Genomic DNA, 20644 nt, shown 5'->3' on the forward strand with positions numbered 1-20644 from the left:
CTGTAGTAACAATTAAGAGAGCTTTCGCCAATTCTCTCTCTCTCTCTCTCTCTCTCTCTCTCTCTCTCTCTCTCTCTCTCTTTTTCTCTCGCTCGCTCGACTGTAGCCGATCAGTCTCCATTTTTTCCGGCTTGCAAATCTCTGAGAATCGCAATCGTTTGAAGTACATTCTGAGGTCAAAGAAAGAGATAATAGCTAGAAGAAGAGCGCAAAGCTTTTCTGATTCGGCTCCTTATTTCTATGTAAGGTTTGGCTTTAAATCTTCTTGTTTAATTTTCGGACTGTAGATTCTCATTATTCGATTTCTATTATTCTACTGTATTATAGAGTAATTCTGTGAACAAAAACAAGAAACTTGATGGCTTAGTTTATTGATTCCCTCGTTTTGTTGTTTACCTTGAGTTTGGTGATAATATTCTATTCGTTTTCTGCATTTCTTCCTTTTGTCTTTGAATTTTTCTGACTGTTTAGTTTCTTTGAAACATATAGGTACTGGAAGTTTAAAATGATTAATCGACTTCAGTTTCCATCAAATTGGATTAAGAACCTGTGAGTCTGGAGTTTAGATGAATGTTATCGTTGTGAGTAAATCGATGAATGCATTAGGCAATAAGCATTTATAGGAGAAAGAAAGAGATAGTAGCCAGAAGAAGAACGCAATGCTTAACTGATCTTTCTTTTATCTTTAGGTTTTTGTTTCGAGATCTTCTTAACTAATTTTCGGATTCTAGACTCTCGATGTTTGGTTTCTCCGATTCTGCTGTATTTTAGGTCAACTCTGTAAACTGTAACAAGAAGTAGAATACTATTCGATTAAATCTCTCGTTTTGTAGTTTACCTTGAACTTTCGTCGGTGGCGTTATATTCCTTTTCTGCGTTCCTTCATTTTCTTTGTGATTTTACGGACGCTTTACCCTTTGAAAAAGGTAGTTAGAAGAATTTGAAAATGATTAAGTCGATGTCAGTTCCCGTCAATTTCGGATTTATAATATTGTGGTTTAGTTGAGATGTTACCCCTATGTCTATATCGATCGATGCAATAGATAACATCTTAACAACCATATATCAAGAAAAACGGGGCGCGTTATGCTCCCGATTTATCTCATCTTTGACTTTGTTTTCATCATGGGTTCGTGGATTATTTGAAAGGCTAAACCTAATGAAATTTTGGATTGGTTCAATTTTGACAGTTGCAGGACTGAATTGCAATTTTATATGCTAATTCATTAAGAAATAAACAGCTTGCAGATGCAGATGGATAGGTGGATAGAACAGTCGAATACTTTATCCTGTCTTGTTTCTTTTCCCCGTATCTGTTGAATGACCTCTGTTTTCATATAAGAAAATGGGAGTTGAGAAAGAAGGTTTGAAAAGTGGAGGAAGTTATGTTGGGGGATTCTTTCAGTTGTTTGATTGGACTGCTAAATCTCGAAAGAGATTGTTCTCTAGCAAACCGGATGTACAAGGTACAATATCAGTTTCTCAAGTGTAGAGTACGCATGTATTTAAATAAAGAAATAAAAAGTATAGAGTACGCATGTATTTAAATAAAGAAATAAAAAGTATAGAGTACGCAGAAACTAGAAAGTCTTTTCTCCTGGTTGTGTTCTCACACTCCTGTATATGTTATACTGTCTATGAACTTCATTTTTGCTTCTCTCCACAGAGCGTTCTAGACAAGGGAATAGAAGTGCTGGAAACTCGCCATTGACACAGGTTCATCTGGTGAGTGGAACAACATTTTTATTTCGATTTCTTTTCCATTTGTCTAGATATCTGGTTGATTCCTTCGAATATTTCCAGATTGATTTGGATGAATGTGGAGGAAGGCAAAGTATTAAAGGAAGCAGTGATTATAGTTGTTCTTCATCTGTAACGGAAGATGAAGGATGCGGAGTTAAGGTCCCAGGGGTAGTTGCTAGGCTTATGGGATTAGATTCATTACCGTCATCTCATTTTTCAGACTCGTACTTTACCCCATCATTTGATACTCAATCTCTTCAAGATGCTCACAGTCATAGGGAAAGTTTCAACTACCGTCATGACTGCCAAATCATGTTCTCTAGTAATTTGCTTGATCAAGTTGATGACCGTGCACCTGCCCCTGCCAGGAAACCTTCAGAACCAAAACCTCAGAAGACTCTGAGCAGGCCAATAGAGAAGTTCCAAACAGAAATCCTCCCTCCTAAATCAGCAAAATCAATTCCAATTACTCACCATAAGCTATTATCCCCTATTAAGAGTCCTGCTTTCATACCAAGTAAGAATGCTGCTCACATAATGGAAGCTGCTGCAAAAATAATAGATCCTGGACCTTCAGCAACTACCAAGAGTAGGATGTCACTGATTGGATCTTCTTCAGCACCCTTGAAATTTCAAGCTCCAAAAGAGAAGATAGATATACCACAAAAACTGCCTCCAGTTAGGTCCTCTTCAGTTAGCTTGAAGGTCAAAGAATTAAAAGAGAAGGCAGAAGCTTCTCATAAATCAACCAGGTTTCTTGAAACTTCTAGAAAGCCTATTGAATCAAATGCTTCCAGGCTTTTGAAGGGACAGTCTATGAACAAAAGCTGGGATGGATCTCAAGATGCATCATCATACAAGGTTTTACCTGATGTGGAATATGGTTGTAAGAACAAAGGAAAATCCATATCGCTTGCAATACAAGCAAAAGTTAATGTACAAAGACGAGAAAATGTGAATACCGATAGCCACAGAAATTTGACTGGCCAGAAACAACAGACTGAGGTCAAGTCAAGCCAATCCTTTAAAACGCTGGCAAGCTCTAAGAAAAATCTGCACGTGCAATCCACTGTTTGCAATGCTTCTTCTAACCAGCCACTCAAGCAGAACAACCAGAAACAGAACTGTCATGTTGACAGGGTAAGATTAGCATCAAAGAACTCAATTTCCAACTCTGAGGGCAAGAAACCGCTAATGGGAGATTCATCTTTTGGACATCGAAGAAATGCAGGAAGAGTAGTCGTTGGCTCAAAAGCTGGTGCTAGGAAGTCTAGCTTAGAAATATCTGACAGGGAAAAGGAAGACTTGCATTCTAATGCAAAAAATCTTCGTAGGAAGAAACGGTCAATAGATAGGGATCAGCGCTTTGACAAGAAACAGGCAACGGATAATATATTAACTGACAAAACCCAGATGCCAGTTCATTCAAGTAATATCGTTGACAGATCTTCTAGTACTTTGGCTCAAGAATGCAGAAAAAAGGGCACAGATGTTGTTTCTTTTACATTTACTGCACCACTTACAAGGAAGGTGCCTGGAGACACCTCTGGGCACATAGAATCAAAATTTAGAGAGACGCTTGGGTCAGATAGTTTGAAGTCATCCTCTATAGAGTGCAATGTTATTGGAGAAAATGCCTTGAGTGCTCTTTTAGAGCAGAAGCTAAGAGAATTAATTGATAAGGTCGAGTCCCCTAGCTTTGGATCTATCGTTGGAGGATCTGAGAGTTCTTGTATATCAACTTATGATCATCTTTCACCCTCTCTTGATACATTCGATACAATATCATCAGAGCTGAATGAGAAGAACCAGCACAGTTCTGTTAGCGGCAAGCTGGTTAGCCAATACAATTTTGATTGCTCTTCAGCTGATTCTTCGTCACAAGGATTAAAGCATGAATTCCCGGTATGTGAACTTTGTTCTCTACTTTTTAAAATACATTTGTTAATTTCATCCAATGCCATTTAACTAAAAATTAAAATTATGTTTCTTTTGTTTTGTTTTGTTTTGTTTTTTTTTTCCTTTTTCTGTTTTTGGTAACAGATGTCATGTTTTATTTGTTGGATTTTCCATTTTTGTAGTTCGATGGGTCTTACTTTAAAATGTCCTTGATATGTTAAAGCTCGTCTGTGTACTCTGAAACATTTTTTTTTTTCAGTTAGAACATGGGATTGAAGAATGTAGCAGTAATAGTAAGGATCCTGATGCTGGGCAGTCACTCCAAGTTCGAAATCCGAGTCCCGTCTCCATTCTTGAACATTCCTTTTCTTCAGAAAGCTGTGACTCATCAGATAGTAACGGCAGAGAAGGTAGATTATTTTCCTGCACTAGGAAGAATTTTCTCTTATTTGCATTACTCTTCACTCTTAAGTTACAGAGTCTTAAGTATTCCAATTACCAGGTAACAGGCTTTGCTCTTCGGTCCAAGGCCAAGATGTTATTGGCATAGGTTTATCTAAGTTCAATTCAGTTGAAGTTGATACAGAGTTGCTAGATTCTGCAACCTCCATATCCGAGGAAGCACCAACGTTCACTAGTTCATCTATCTTGAGAGGTTCAAAAGGACACATCAGATGGGAACTAGAATACATAAAGGATATACTCTGCGATGTGGAGTTGATGTTTAAGGACTACATATTGGGGCGTTCTCATGAAGTTATAAACCCTTATCTATTCAATATATTAGAGAATCAAAGCAAAGGATCGGAACGAAGCCGTGGTAAATCCAGGCTTAAACGGAAGGCATTATTTGATTGTGTGTGCGAATGTTTGGACTTGAGATGTAGACAATATGTGGGTGGAGGGTATAAAATGTGGGAGAAAGGAGTGGGAGTTTTGAGAAGAAAAGAACTGTTAGCCAAAGAGATATGGAAGGAGGTTTCAGATTATAGAGGAATGGGGGATTGTATGGTGGACGAACTGGTCGATAAGGACATGAGTTGCTGGTATGGAAGATGGATGGACTTTGAAGTCGATGCTTTTACGATCGGAATTGAAGTCGAGACTCAAATTCTGGATTCTTTAGTTGAAGAAGTGCTTGCTGATATTGTGATTCCTTAAAAGAGCCAACCAACCATATTTTCCAGGTATTCACTTTCCTCATCTAAATTAAATTGTATCTTGTGAAGTGTATTTCGGCTTGGAATTCAAATTATTATATCATCATTCAAGTTGTGCTCGAATGCGAATTTTGCTAAGTTAAGCACTTTAACACACGTGCACAAATAGGGATGTCGAATGGGCCGCCATTTGTGTACTTAATCGAGCCATCATTATTGGTAGTTTTTGGGAGGCACAGGTTACTGCAATTTCATTTGTATTTTCTTTTCTTTTTAGTTGGGAAACATCATAGGCCTGAAAATTTATTGAGAATGGATATGCTCTTTTCCCCTGGCTTCATCTGTCAGCTGAAAATTTTTAAATCACCACCAAACCGAAGAGGTTAAAGCCTTTTTAGTTTAATTGGTGATCTAGTATAGTATAAGAACACAAGGTCTTTGTGTTCAAATTTCATTAACGTCGTTTCCTTTCTAATTAGTTTTGATATACTTTTTGGGACTTATAAAAGACTGCAAGTAGTGGAGTGTTTAAGTATTGGCAAACTCATCTGGTTAAGCTTTTTAGAATCAACATTATTCGAAGAAGGTGGTTGCCTCTTAATAAGTCATCAAATATGGGTTTTCTTTTATAATTTTTTAATCGATGCTCAATTTAGGAGCCCTTAAACCTAGTAAAAACTTGTTATCATAGATTCTATGACATTAATAATTAAAATGACAAAAAATTAACTGTGGACCTCACGACGAAGCAACTCTATTTCTTGCTTCCAACGACTCAAGAAGTCCACAAGAAACTTGATCTATGGTGGGGTCATAAGAGATGGCTATGGTTCTGACAAAGATCCAAGTGCAGGACTCCTTTCAAATTGTCGATTAGCATAGCTTATCAACTATAGCCCCTAGTTTGACGCCATCTTGTCTGGCTATGAGAGTGATTCTACTATAGTGAGAATTTGGTGATTTAACAAAATGATTGTCCTCTAGGAAAGGACACAGGTCATTTTCAAGTAGAAAAAACAAAACTCCCATTCAATTTTCAGTACACTATAGACCTTATTACAGCAGATTTGGGAGATCCTATAGGAATAATTTTTTATTTTATATTTTTTAACGACATTCTTCTCCTTCTCCATTAGTATTATTATTAGCCCAGAACCAAGACGATGGCTCTTTGAAATTCTCACATACATTCTGACCTAAAACCCCATCACCTTCCCAGTCCCAATTCATCCATTCATTATTAAAGTTCGATGAAGAAGAAGGCCAAGCAGAGTAAAACCATTCCCCACTCTCAATAATTGTACTTATCACTCCGTTTTGTCGTTTCTCAACATCAGTCGTCAATTCCCAATTTTCTTCCTCTATTTTTGGATCCTTCGTTGTTGAATTATGACCACTTTTACTTGGTTCCTGTTCTTCTTTAGGCATGGTCGTTTCAGGTTCTTGTTCTTCCTCAGCTATGGAATTAGATTGGGAACTTTCTTTTGGTATTGTCGTCTTATTCGTCTTGTTCTTCTTGAGTATAATAGTTAGTTTGTTGTTTGGTTGGCCTCGGCTGCTGCAGCTTCGCTTTGAACCAGATTTTTGGGGAGCATCCTTTTTGGTGGTGTTGAAGATTTTCTTACTCAAATGAGAATTCCAGTAGTTTTTTATTTCGTTATCTGTTCGTCCGGGTAAATGTCCAGCAATCAGTGACCACCTATACACCAAACATACACACAAATGCATGAGCACATAAACTCTAGGGCAACGATCCTTAAAAAGAAAAAGAAAAAGAAAAAGGAAAAAAAAAAAAAACAAAACCCAGAAAAGTTCGAAAACTCCGATACATACATCATGGTACATAAAGACTGGGGCAACGTTTTTTTTTTCTTTTAAAAATTGGGGTTTTTTTTTATTTTTCTTTGAAATGTGTCCAAAGAATTAATAGACAGCAATTTGCCAATGCAATAAATTTTGCAAATTTTCGAAATCCTTGGCTTACTCTATCCCTAATAGGGAGTAAGATATATTCACAAATTCTTTATTAGTCTTAAATGTACATAACTAAATTTACCATCACTCAAAACCAGTGATTTAAACACAAGAAAGCTTAAGGAGAGAAAATGTTGTTGGAACAATTAATTATTTGGGTTGGTTTTTAAAATCATGTTCGCCATATAGCAATTTTAATCATATCTTTTAAGAAAACAAAACCTGCCAAGTTCAAAGGATCATTTTCACCCTTTCAAGGATGGATATTTCTAATTTAAGCCTAGTTTAGTGTGTACAATGAAAGGAAACGTTAAACAAGCCCGAGCTTGTTTGATTTGAATGTAGGCCATATTTAGAGACCTTTAAAACTGATTGGGTTTAAACTCCCGATGGGAAAAAACAGAATATTGATAGTTCATGTAAGCGTTTATTTCATTTTAATAAAGGGGCAATTATAGAAAACGAAACTAATTGACATGTGTCATATTAAATTTTAAATTTTAAAATGAGCTATATTGAGGATTTAAAAAAATACGTTTAGTAGAAAACAAAAGTCAGTTTGGTAACCATTTCATTTGTTTCTATTTTTGAAAATTAAGTCTACTTACGCTATATCCACATCCAAATTTCTTCATTTGTTATTTTTCTTTTTTACCATTAATTGAAAAATCCAGAGCAAAATTTGAAAAAAAAAAAAAAAAAAAAACCTCAACATTTTACTTGAAAAATATGCAAATTAATAAGAAATAAAGTAAATATACTTAATTTCTTATTAATTTGCATATTTTAATAAGAAAAGTAAATAAAATTAATTTTCAAAAACAGAAATAAAAATCGAAATGAGTACATTTTCAAAAAACGGGTCAAAATAAATTTAGTTTGATGTATGGTTTGGTAACTACATTTCTCGACCGCTGGAACTCTACTCAAAATGGGTAGGAAAAAGACCCTCTCAATTTACATCAAACAAAGGTACAGTTAACAGTATCTATAAAAAATCCACATAGTCCAAGAGTGCTGTGTTATGTTTCTAAGCCCAATTTACTAACTTTTACGTTTCGTTTTCTTAGCTACAATAACACTAAGACACGTTTCAAAAAGTCTCCACCTGAAATTAATACACTTTCATCAGAATTGATTTTATAGTGATTTTAAAATTGACAAAAATGATTTAAACCATTTCTATCCCTCTAAAATATGCCCTAAAAAGCATTATCACATTAAAAAAATTACTTGAAGTTTGAAACGTATATATGCAAAGTACATGTATCATGAAATTGATATATAGCGGTCAATCAGAAAAAGGAAGGATAAATTATAAAAACTACACTTAAAAATATAATAATAATTATAATTATATCTCAACCTTCAATGATAAAAACTGAGTTCCCAAACTTATATACTTCTAGAACTCAAAATTTATTAAGAAAATAAAAGATAAAAGTCTATGACTTCTAGATCATTTACTGAACTAAGTAATTAATTCAACTGCCCCATTACTCTATAATTAGCTGGCATTCATGAATGAGCTAGGCACTAAATGACCAAAGACTAATTAATAAAAGAGAAACTTATGGCCTCCAATATAAATAAAAATACGAAAAGTCTTAATGACATGTTTGTTTATATCTAAAGGTGGATGATGGGACACGCAAAGTGGAAAGAGCATGAAAATGATGTATTCTTTCTAGCTCTAGGCCCGTGAGCCCAACAAAAAAAGGAAAAATAATGCCATTACAGGGAAAATGTGTTACACGTGTTTGTGTCCTTTTAATTAAAGTAATTTTTATTATATTTATTCGATATCGTCAGTCTGAAAAGAAAATACTAATTAATTGGGAAAAAAAAACGGAAGCAAATTGTTTTAGAGGAAAAAAACTGAATATTAAGTAGGTGTTTGGAACAAAGACGCAAAAACTTTGTTACATTATTTACTATTTGTTATCATTTTTATTACTTTACATTTATCATTTTTTATTATTTGTTACAATGTTTACTATTTTCTTCTCAAACTAAAATGGTTTACACCTCAAACACATATTATTATAACTCAAACTAAAATAATCTACACGCCAAACACAACCTATTATAACTCAACTATAATAATCTAAAACTATAATAACTAACTCCTTCTAAGTTACAAATTTAACCCCTCAAATTTGTAAATTTTCAACTAAAATCAATCTACTTCAAGCGATATAGTATTTACACAGTCAACTTCAAAATCAGAAATTCGATTCTCACATAAAGTACTACAAAATAAAAAACTAAATAAATAAAAACTTACCAATTTTAAAATTTAATCTATAAACTTTGATTTTTTTTTTTTAAAAAAAGTTTACAATCTGTTAGAAGATAGAACACAAAAATTGGAAGTATGAGGTTCCAGTAAACATAAAATTCGTACTCTTATGTTAACTATTTTTTTTTTTTGGAATTTATGAGGCGAAAAATTGAAAGTTTCTTATTGGATACAAAATTAAAAGCTTATAAATATATTGAAAAATGATAAAATAAATGAAAATTTCAAAGTCCAAAAACTAAATTTGTAATTTAAACATAAGTAAAATACTATTTTAGTTAAACTTTAATCTCATTTCAATTTTAATATTCAAATTTAGTTTATGTATTAATAAATCTTAAAATAAGTCTTTTCTTATAAGGTTGAAGAAAACTTTTGAACTTTGTAAAACTAATAATAATAATAATACTTTTTATTTAAGAAAAAAGTAGGGAATATATTTTTAAAATTTAGAAGATTAATAGAGCATGTATTTTTTAAAGTTAAAAATAAGCTAATACGTACTAGTTGTGAGATTTAACGAAAGAACTTTAAAATAAAAAAACAAATAGAATTAACACACCAAAGCACGGTAAGCAAATTGTTCTTTAAAAACTGAAAACTGAATTAAAACAACTCGGTTACTAGACAGAGAAAATAATCTCTAAAACAGTATATTTTTATCGTACACTTTCAATTTAATTCAAAGAGTTATACATTTTTATAGTAGTTTTTTTTTTAATTACTTTTTCGATTTTTAGTTTGGAATCTTTTTCAAATTGTGTTTGATTCTCATTCTTCAAGTGTAAATTCATTTTTGTTGTCGTTTTCTATTGCTAGGTTTTAGAATGAATTCTATGTTATTATTCTCAGATGAATTTCTTTAAATTAGTACTTGGGGATACCAGGATACCCTATGAGAAATTATGAAAGAATATGTTCTATAAAAAATTACATAAACATTTTTAAAATGTTCCGAATAATTTTATCGTTTTCTGTTGATAACTTTGACAAAATTCTTTGATACTATAAGTATTAGCGATGGATTTTTTGTATAATAGTATTATAGAATCACAAATGAAAAGGAAATTACAAAAAAAGAAAAAGAAAAAAAAGAAAAAGAAAAAAGAGCGAGATCAAATGTGCCAAAAGAAACTGATTATGATGATCAAAAGACGAGAACGATGTGGACAAGAAGCCAGTGAAGCTTGAAATGATCAGAATCTCAAAAAGAAGGATAAGGAGATAAAAATTAAAAAGGTTGGAATGCGCCAAAAAATTGATTATAATGATCATCAGGAAAATAACGATGTAGCCAAGAACGACAAGGCTGAAATCAGTCGTAAAGCTTGAAATGAAAATCAGAAGTGGAAAAATGTATGCAGAAAAGATCATAAAAAAATGAAATTAAAAGTTCTAGCAAGAGGAAAGCGATGCAGACTCAACGAAGCAAAATGTCGGTTGTGAAGAATCAAACGGTGATTTACTGATACAAGTGCCATTTATTCGAAATTATATACTCCAATTAAACCTTAAATGATGCATTTCGCCGATAATTAAAAACCGAGGAGCATAATTATTTTGAAAACGAATGGCGAAAAAAACTGCCCGAAATTCCATGCTATGAAAGGGGAAAAAAAAAAGAAAAAAGAAATATGCAAGACGAACCGATTTCCGAGAGTCGTATGCAATTTGAGAATAGTTTCGTCCTCTTGAGGAGTGATATTCCCTCTCTTCAAATCTGTTCTCAAGTAATTAATCCATCTCAACCTGCAACTCTTTCCGCACCTCAACAGCCCTAGATTTTCACACAAACACCTTCAGATCAATTCATATCTCAGATACATAGAACTAGAAGAAGCAAATTCAGATCAATTCGTAATCTAAGATAGAACTAGAAGAAGCACAAATTCAGATCAATTCGTAATCTCCGATAGAACAAGTAGAAGAATCGCAGCATTTAATCGCACAGAAAACAAATCAAAATCAATCTCACCAGCATTCTTCGGTAACGATCTCCATGAACCTTCGCCGTTCGCTTCGATATACTTCTTGAGTTTATCGTCTTCCTCCGCTGTCCAACGGCCTCTTCTCAGTCCCTCCTTCTCACAGCACGGCGTTCTCCCCATCCTCTCTTAAACAGAACACTGCCTTCAAAGGAGATCGCAAAAACTTCCTCTCAACGCCTTACATAGACTCCTCCTTCAACTTCCTTCACAAACCGCATTAATGGAAGATCCCTCCCTCTCCCTCTCCCCCTCTCTCTCTAAATTCTCTGTGTAAAATAGTGGAGATGCTCGTGAATGGCTGAGACGGCAGTACCGCTGTACGACTAAGCTTGTGCGATAAAAATGGCTACGCTATGAGTCTATGATTCTATAAGCCTATTTTTCTGTATATATATCAGTTTTATTTGGCAGCGCCAATAAAGCTGTGAGAGCCTTATTTCAAAAATAAAATTAAAAATAAATAAATAAATAAAAGTTGTAACGTGAGAGAGCCTACAAATTCCGGATGTCAAATTTGCCCTTCTATTCTAATTTAATTCCAATCTGACATTGGAGAACCCCTCTCCACGTAATCACTGTAATCAAATTGCTTCCACTGTAACGAATTTATTTTATTATTCATAATTCAAACAATATGGTTAACTTGTACTATTTAATTAGACCGACTTTTCATATTAGGATTGATTGATGGATTACGTTTAACATCGAAGTAAACATGACCTTAGCCTCAATTTAGAAGAATATGTATTTTTTGTTTCGTATCTTTAGTTTTCTTATTTTTTTTAAATATGTATATTTGATTTCTTAATTTTCAAAATATATATTTTTAATCCTCTAATATATTAGAGTAGGTTTAAAATATATTTAAAAAAGTGTTTGAGCAAGGTGTGAAGTTATGAAATCATAGGTCTACATTCTTGCTATAAATACTGTTTTGTATTATCCAATTAATTATAGTCAACACTATTTAAAAATCCTCATTTGCTATTTTTTTCTACAGTGTTTACTATTTCCTTCTCAAACTAAAATATTTTACACCTCAAACGCATACTATTATAATTCAAACTAAAATAATCTACACTAAAAAACACAAGTTATAATAACTCAAACTAAAATAATCTACACCCAAAACACAAATTATTATAATTCAATTATAATAACTTATGACTATAATAATCAACAACTTGTCCAAACGTACCTTAAATGTTTGAATTTTTATTTGTACGTGTTTTTTTCGCTGAAAAAATATTTTATGTATGTGTGTGAAATGAAGCTAGATATATTAAATAGTCTAGAACTTAAGTTAAGACAATTTTAATATAAGTAGAATTCAAAATTTCTAAAAGTGAATTAAGACTTTTAATAACAATTAACGACCATTGATATATTTGGAGTTGAAATTATGTGAGATTTTTTTTTTACATTTTTCTTAATCACTCATTTTCAAATACTTTTATGCGTTTTTTTTTTTTTTGTCATCTTTAATTTAAATTTTTTTAAAAAAAAAACTAAGGAAGAAGAAATAAAAAAATAAACTTATTCTTCTTTACAAATCGTGGAATGGGAAAATAGAATCTCGTACTTCAAGATCGATGACATAAACTTTATATGAATTGTGTTATATTCATTTTGAAAAGTAAGAAGACGATTAATTAAAGTTGATGAGTGAAATAAACATCCATTTTAATTGTCATGGTATGTATTTTGGAAATAATTAGGTAATATGAGATTACATTTTTACAAGCATGTGTATTAAAAGCAAAGATGAAAATACTCATGGATATATCAATATATTCGTAAATCAAAGGGTTTGATATCAATATTAAATATCCATGAATATCTCCAACATCTTTTTTAAATGTTCATAAATATAAAATATGTCAAATATTTAGTCCAATATGAATATGACTACTAATGACAATATTCATAACTTAGTTTTGGAGTAAAAACAACTTAATTATTAATCTAAATAAATTTTATGCATTTCGTGTCTTTATAGAAATATCCGTCGATATCGATATTTTATCCATATATCCGTAAAATTGAAATTTTTATATCGATATGGACATCAATATTTTAAAACCTTGATTAAGAGAAATAAGGAAAAAAATCGTTTTGTTCCCATAAAATTTGCGTTAGATAATTAAATCATAAAGGAAAAAAAATACATTTTTGGTCTTTAGGGTTTGGGTCTAGTTTCTCTTGAGTTCCTAAGTTTCAAAATATTACACATTTAGTCCTAAAGTTTTGAGCTTGGTTTCAATTTAGTCCCTAGGTTTTAAAATGTTACAAATTTACCCTTAACATTTAAGTTTTACTTCAATTTGGTCCCCTATGTTTCAAGATTACACTTTTAATCTCGATTATTCAGTAAATACTCATTTTCTGTCTTTAGTATTAATTTATGTTAATAAATTAAAAATCACTAAAAGAGTTATAAATAATTAAGTTTCATTATTTTTTATCAATTAAAAATTTCACTTTATAATTATTTTTAATTAATCAATAGAAATTGACGTCAATGATTGAAAGTAAGTATTTAATTAAAAATTAAGGTTGAAAATATAAAATCTTGAAACCTAGAGACCAAATTGAAACAACAGACAAATCTCAAGAGTAAAATTATAATATTTTGATAAGGTCTAAATTGAAACAAAACTCAAAATTTAAGGACCAAATATGTAACATTTGAAAACCTATGAACCAAATAGAAACTATACCCAAAACTTAGAGACCAAAGACATTTTTCTTTAAAAAAAAAAAATAGTTTTATGTATATATCTTTTACTTAAAAAAATATAAAATAAAAAATAATGATTGTGTCTTTGTTTGTGATGATGCCATGTTTATCACCCATATTAATTTTTCCCCCAAAAAAACCCTATATAAAAACAACAACAAAAATCTAGAAAACGTGCAAAAGTAGCATTAAAGTTATTTTCATAAAAGAGTACATAAATTTATAATTCTAGAGTCAAAAAAAATTAAATGGTATTAAATTGAGTTATTAACACATCTAACCTACTATATATAAAATTTCGTGGATTTGAAATATGCAACAAAGATACTACAATAAAAGAATTAAAGTTATTTTAGATTCACAAATTTTATACAAAATTGAAAATCATTTCTAAATTTGTTCATTCAAACGACTTTCTTTTCTTAAAAAGTTAAATACAGAAAAAAGTTAAATTAGGCAATAAAACCACTCAAGATAAGAAAAAATGAGAAGAAAAGAAATTTATTCTTCCAAAACCTTAGTTCGCAAAAGAGTGCACGGATACATTGTAACAGAGATGTATGATAAATAGAAAAGCAACTCTACATCTTGCATCCAGAGCTTAGCTTTGTTAATGAAGAATGATACTTTAGAGAGGTCCAATGATATATCATTAAGTTAGTCTAGTCAATCTGATTCGACTATGATATGTTTGAAGTTACATAACTGTATACTAATAAGCCCTAAACGGATGGATCATCGCTTCTAGGATCTTAAGTTCTCGACATCTGGGAACTTATTCCAAACTAGCAAAACACATCCGTTCCAAGTGCTCGCAAAAGCATCCAATTCAACCTACAGGCTTCGCAACCCAGAGTCCAATTGAATCCTTACATCATTTTGACCATTTTATCTCATAATTTAATTATCTTTTCTTTTATTATAATTACGATTATTTTAAAACTATTCTTAACTGTCATTCAATTCATTAGAAAAAAAATATATATTTTTCAATAACAATTACACTTTTCTGCTCATATTTCTTTTCTAAAAAAATGCAATATTCAAAACCTGATCCTCATTCTACAATTTTTTTGGTTCCATTTTCTTCTATTTTCATTCTAATTAAACTAAATGGCTTTAAAATTGTGGACTACAAGCTTTAACCATTTATGAATAATTGCGTATTAAATTATGGAAGTAATTGGACAGCTGTCCAAAATTACTGGTGCCACGTCCTCCATTGGTTTGAAGATCAAATTTCATTATTGAATTGAATTCCCATTAATCTCGTAAGGCGGTTTGGATCGTGGATATAGATTTATGGGTGTGAATGTTAAATACCTTAAATTTAAATGTGAATAATTAATATTTGTGTTTGAATTTACTGAATAATCAATATCTTGAAGTTAAATGAATTTATTTGATTGATCAATTTTATATATAGAAATTAAAATTAAATAATTATTTAGTCAGATGTATGAGAACAAGTAATAGTTATGATTAAATTTAATTATTATGAATAATTTTTAATTAAATATTATTTAAATTATTTTATTTGATTAACAAAAACAATTAAATAAATATAAATTAATAGAATATTAATGAATATTTTATATTAAATAGTTAAGATAGCATAAAATATCAATGATAAATGTAGTAGTTGAAATTTATTAAGTCTAAATAATATATATAGATATATCCAAACACAAATAATAATAATAATAATAATAATAATAATAATATTATTATTATTATTATTATTAAAATTAATAGTAATTATTAATTGATACTAATTTATTAATTTAGTAGGCTAAAAATCCAACATGTATAGAGGGTATTAAAAAAAATTCATGTCATATGGGTTTTAAAGTTTCTTGGATAATAGTATCCTGAATTTTAAAAAATAAAATACTGTAAAACAAACAAAGGTATTAAATATCTGTCTAAAATTCCATCAAATTATCTATGAAATAAATACGCAATTATAGATTTATTATTCCCACTCGTCAATATTATTATTTTTTTCAAATAATCCATTCTTAGCTACTCTTTAGACATTAGCTTTTCATTAAATATTATAAGAAAAGTTAATCTCAAAGATTAATTTAAAATGCCAAGAGATGAGCCATTAAATATAGAGCTCATTTGATCTATGATAAATCACCAACATATTCAAATAAGCATCAAGTGATACATTCAAAATAAAATTGAATTTTATGTCTAATACAATTCTTAGTCTCATATGTCCATGAATTAAAAAAAAAATGTTGAATAGACTATATTTATTGAATACAAAATTAAAGTTCATGAATCTATTTAATACAAAATTGAAAGTTTTAAAGACCTTGTTTGACGAGATTTTAGAAGAAATTTAGTTCGCTACATTTGAACTTTGTATTTGTATTGATTTGTTGTATATGTAGGTACAATCTCTAATATATGTTCTTTTGATTCTTTCTCTCGAAAGTAACAAGAAGTTTAAGTCTTCCAAATCTTCTTAGAGCTTCAACTTCGAAGTCTTTAGGAGCTTGGAGTCTTAGTCTCCTAAGTTCTCAGTCTTCAAATCTTTAGTGTTATTAGGCTGATGACCCTTCACAAGTTCTAAATACTCAAGATCAACGTTGAAGAGATGAAGAAATGGCTTAAAACAATTCTGCCAAATCCTAGATACTCGGAACTCGATGCTGTTAGGGATGATGCCCTAAACTCTCGTGTCTTGTAGTTTGTAAACACAGTTTTGAACAAATGCTTGTAATGTATGATATATGATATTTTTTTTCACTTATTGTCTATGAACATTGGATGTTTTATTTGCTCTACTACAAACCAATAAACTAAAATCTTTAGTTGTCATTATGTAACTTAAGCATGTATGTAGAGACATACAAGTGAATCATGTCTTAAGTGATAACCAAAATAATCTGTAGTATATGGATATAGGAGGGAAACCTTATCCTGGTAACACTACGAATATGGCCCGCTTTGTAGAATAGTTATAAGTGTTGTGACTTGCTATAGATGGTATGATCCTGATCATTTATGTGGGGACATGCAAGCATGGGCGTCCTATACAAAGATTTTGTATAAGACTTGATCAGGAAGTGTTAACGTCACGTCATATAACGCCGTTCATGACAGAGACTTCACTTCACTAGAATGACCATAGGTAACATGACCTCAATCTTGAGTGAGTTGGGAATTCTTGCCTTCGAAGGGGGTCCTTTGATTTGCATGGGTGCGAGTGGCAAGGTCGCCGACTCAAACCTACCACTTTGGGGATTCGTCTGATTTGGGAGTTAGGAACTCAGCTACACAAGATGGAATTCACTCCTTCCCCGAAGCAGAGATAAGTAGATAGATTGCTCCCTTAAGGGCTGATCTCGGGGCTTGAATGATGTGGCACCACACACCTTCTCATGGCTCGAGAGGTGTCCACACATAGTAGGATATGTTGTATTATTCATTAGAAGGATCGGTGGTACTTAAGGAGTTAGATGTAACTATAGGGGCAAAACGGGAAATTGGCCCAGCTGTACTTACGAGCATCTGTGAAGGGTTATCGTACTGTTGATTGGTTATATCTGATGGACACAGACGAGTGGCAGATTTTGATGGAGTCTCTCTTTGATGCTGGGGAGATCCATAGACTGTGGTAAGAAGAGTTCAGTTGTCGGTCTTTAGTGGAATGCCTAGCAGTTAACGGATGGTAGATCTCGTGACTAAAGAGTTTAGTCAGCTATTCACATACCGTTGGAGCTTCGAGATAGGTCCATAAGGTCTCCTCAGTAGCTCAATAGATTCAAGTTGAGAATCGTTTTTTTGGGTCAGTTTGAAATGTTCAAATTGACAAGAGGGAGTTCGATTATATATGATATGATTGAACTAGTTAATTATATATGTTATGGTTGACTTTATGTATGAGATACATTAATTTGCAGGAAAATGGATATAAATATGATTTATATCTAGTGGAGGAGAAAACACTATGATTTATATGTGATATTAAACTATAGGTTAATAAATATAATATGATTATATTTTTTTTAATTGGGCAATTATGGGATAAATGGGCCGGCGTTTTCTCCATAACCATGTGTTAGTGGGAGGTTTCAATAAGTTTTCATAACTGAAAAATAAAATGAAAATCGTTTTTATTTTGCAAAAGATCACGTAATTTGCTCACGAGTTGTATACAGCCTATCGCATAGCAAACCAAGAGACTACACGATAACTCATCATTGCTACACAATCATATACACATGCGTCTCTTTCTAAACGATCACCTAAGTTTTACAAAATGATCATCTAGCGCCCGAGCATTTACTAAACGATCATTTATACGATCGCAATCTATTTACTACATGATCGTGTACATTCTTCTAAACGATCAAGCATTGGCTATACGATGTTCGTGTGGAGGTCATTGTATACAATCTTCCTTCCTCCCACCCTCTACCAAATTCCAAAAGAACCCACAGTTTGGATTCTCACACCGAGAATACCGAGGGTTCTAAGTAGTGGTGTCATCCTCATTGTTGCGGTGTTCGTGTAGAGGCCATTCGTGAGTAGACGACCGGAGATTTGGTGAACGACTGCTTGGACGTTCCAACGAGAGCAAGAGCAGTAGTTCGTATGGAGAGAAAGAGTTTTTGGTGAAGGAGTGTTCTTCAACTGGTACGTATTTCTTGTTCTCTTATTGTTTAGTTTTAAAAGCATGCCAGTAATTTGTAGTATATTGCATATATGTTCTGTTAGAATGTAAATGTGGTAATTATGTAACAATTTATTTGGAACGATCCACTTCTGCTCAGAGGTACTCTTGTATAAAAGATCCTTTAGATGCTCGATTGCTTGCTACTCGATCCTCGATCAGAATTCCCTTCTTCGTCTGACTAGTCTCTATTAAATCCTCGATGCAATTCAATGACAATAGAACTAATACTCGATCATACTCGACGGTTCTTGAACGATACTCCGTGCAACTCAAAAGTGAAAACTACTCGGATTAGTGTCCTAATTCTCCCGGTGGTCTCGTAGTTTGTAAACATTTTGTACACATATTGTTATTAATAAAATAAATGTTATTTTAAAGCATTTACTCAAATCCAATAAACTAAGATCCGTAGTTATTTCATGTAGTTTAAGCATGTATGTGAGACATACAAGTGGATCATGCCTTAAGTAATAACCTAAATGGTCTGTATTAGATGGATAAAGGAAAGATACCTTATCCTGTTGACAATACGGATACGACCCGTTTTGTAGATGTTACAAGTTTTGTAAAGTGATACAAATGGTTTGATCTTGACCATTCATATGGAGACATGCGAGCGGGGGCATCCTATACAAAGAGTTTGTACAAAACCAGACCACGAGATGATTAGTCTCTTTATATAACGCCGTTGATAATTGAGACTTACATCTCACTAAAATGACCATAGGTGATATGACCTTAATCCTAAATGAGTTGGGAACTCTTACCTATAAGGGCGGTCCTTTGATTTGTATGAGTGAAAGTGGTCAGATTGCCAACTTAACAAGCCTACCATTTTGGGGATTCGTCTGATTGGGGAATTGGGAACTCAGTTATACAAGATGGAATTCACTTCTTCCCCGAAGTAGGGGTAAGTAGATAAATTACTCCCTTAAAGACTGATTCTGGGTCTTGAACATAGTGGCCACACCCTCTCCTGGTCCGAGAGGACTTAGTCATAGTAGGACTATGACTTATTGTTCATTAGAGGAATCAATGGTACTTAAAAAGTTAGATGTAACTACCCGAGGCAAAATGGTGAATTGGCCTGGTTGTACTTATGAGCGATTTATGAAGGGTCATCGCACTGTTGTTTGGTTATATGGACACAAAAATATATTTGTAATACAAAGAGTGCAGCTGTCAGTCTTTAGTGAAGTGACCAACAGTTAATGGATGGGTAGATCTCGTGATTAAAGAGTTTAATCAGTTATTCATGTACCGTTGGAGCTTCAAGCTATAGGTCCATGAGGTCCCCTTGGGAGCTCAATGGGTTCAAGTTGAGAATCAGATTTTGGGTTAATTTGAAGTGTTCAAATTAACAAGAGGAAATTCAATTATATGTGATATAATTGATATGATGTATTAGATATATTAATTGGAGGAATTAATATAAATATGATTTATATTAAATACCATAAAATAGAAAAAGAACTATAGTTTATATGTTTCATATGATGAAATATTAAACCTATAGGTTATAAATATAATATAATAAGTTGGTTATTATATTTATTTATAACATATTAATTATATGATACTTAATTATTCTTTTTCTCTAATAACTGAATTGAGTGGAAGGTTATTAGAAGTTTTATGGTAACTTTGAGATAAAAGGAAAATGGTTTTAAAGAAAAAATTAGATTGATGATTCATTCGGAATGATCTCACAAAAAGGCTATCAAGTAAAAAGGTTTTACTAAGCGATATCATAGAGAGCATACATGATCAAACTACGAGTTTACTATACGATAGTTACTTGCTTAATCTTTGCTACACGATCGAGTAGCAAAGTCTATACGATAGGCTTCCATCTTCTAAATGATCGAGTATTTTGTCTATACGATAAACAATCTTCATCTCCCACTTGCTCGATCGTCTACTCAATCGTCTAACTCCTGCTTTTCTCAATCCAAAATCATACAGAGCCTACAACTTCTAAATTCTCACATCGAGAATACCAAGGTAGCCATTGTGGTGGTGTTCTAATTTCGTTCAAGGATCGAGTTGGATTCAACTGGGATCGAGGTTCATTCAGACTTTCGTTGAGATCGTGTTCTGATCACTACGTTCGAGTTTGTGCGAATTGCACGATTTGCTAGA

The 20644-nt window shown here is 32.2% G+C and overlaps 2 protein-coding genes across 5 annotated transcripts; one reads left to right on the forward strand and one right to left on the reverse strand.

Annotated features, from left to right (window-relative positions):
• Window positions 1–5078, forward strand: LOC120067142. Of its 4 annotated transcripts, none has more exons than XM_039018586.1 (6): window positions 1–247; window positions 1191–1466; window positions 1667–1725; window positions 1804–3648; window positions 3902–4052; window positions 4145–5078. In XM_039018586.1, the coding sequence occupies exons 2-6, from the start codon at window positions 1346–1348 to the stop codon at window positions 4801–4803; spliced, it is 2835 nt and encodes a 944-aa protein (XP_038874514.1). In that variant the 5' UTR covers window positions 1–247; window positions 1191–1345; the 3' UTR covers window positions 4804–5078. The 4 variants fall into 4 exon arrangements, with proteins under 4 accessions (XP_038874514.1, XP_038874516.1, XP_038874513.1 ...); XM_039018588.1 differs by having other exon boundaries at window positions 1242–1466; XM_039018585.1 differs by having other exon boundaries at window positions 1–242.
• Window positions 5079–5762: 684 nt separating this feature from the next.
• Window positions 5763–11424, reverse strand: LOC120067143 (transcription factor MYB111-like). The gene is made up of 3 exons (XM_039018589.1): window positions 11054–11424; window positions 10726–10855; window positions 5763–6501 (listed from the first exon to the last, which is right to left on the reverse strand). The coding sequence occupies exons 1-3, from the start codon at window positions 11184–11186 to the stop codon at window positions 5910–5912; spliced, it is 855 nt and encodes a 284-aa protein (XP_038874517.1). The 5' UTR covers window positions 11187–11424; the 3' UTR covers window positions 5763–5909.
• Between the last annotated feature and the right edge of the window lie 9220 nt (window positions 11425–20644).

Source organism: Benincasa hispida, chromosome 12 (genome assembly GCF_009727055.1).
Source record: "Benincasa hispida cultivar B227 chromosome 12, ASM972705v1, whole genome shotgun sequence".
NCBI lineage: Eukaryota > Viridiplantae > Streptophyta > Magnoliopsida > Cucurbitales > Cucurbitaceae > Benincasa > Benincasa hispida.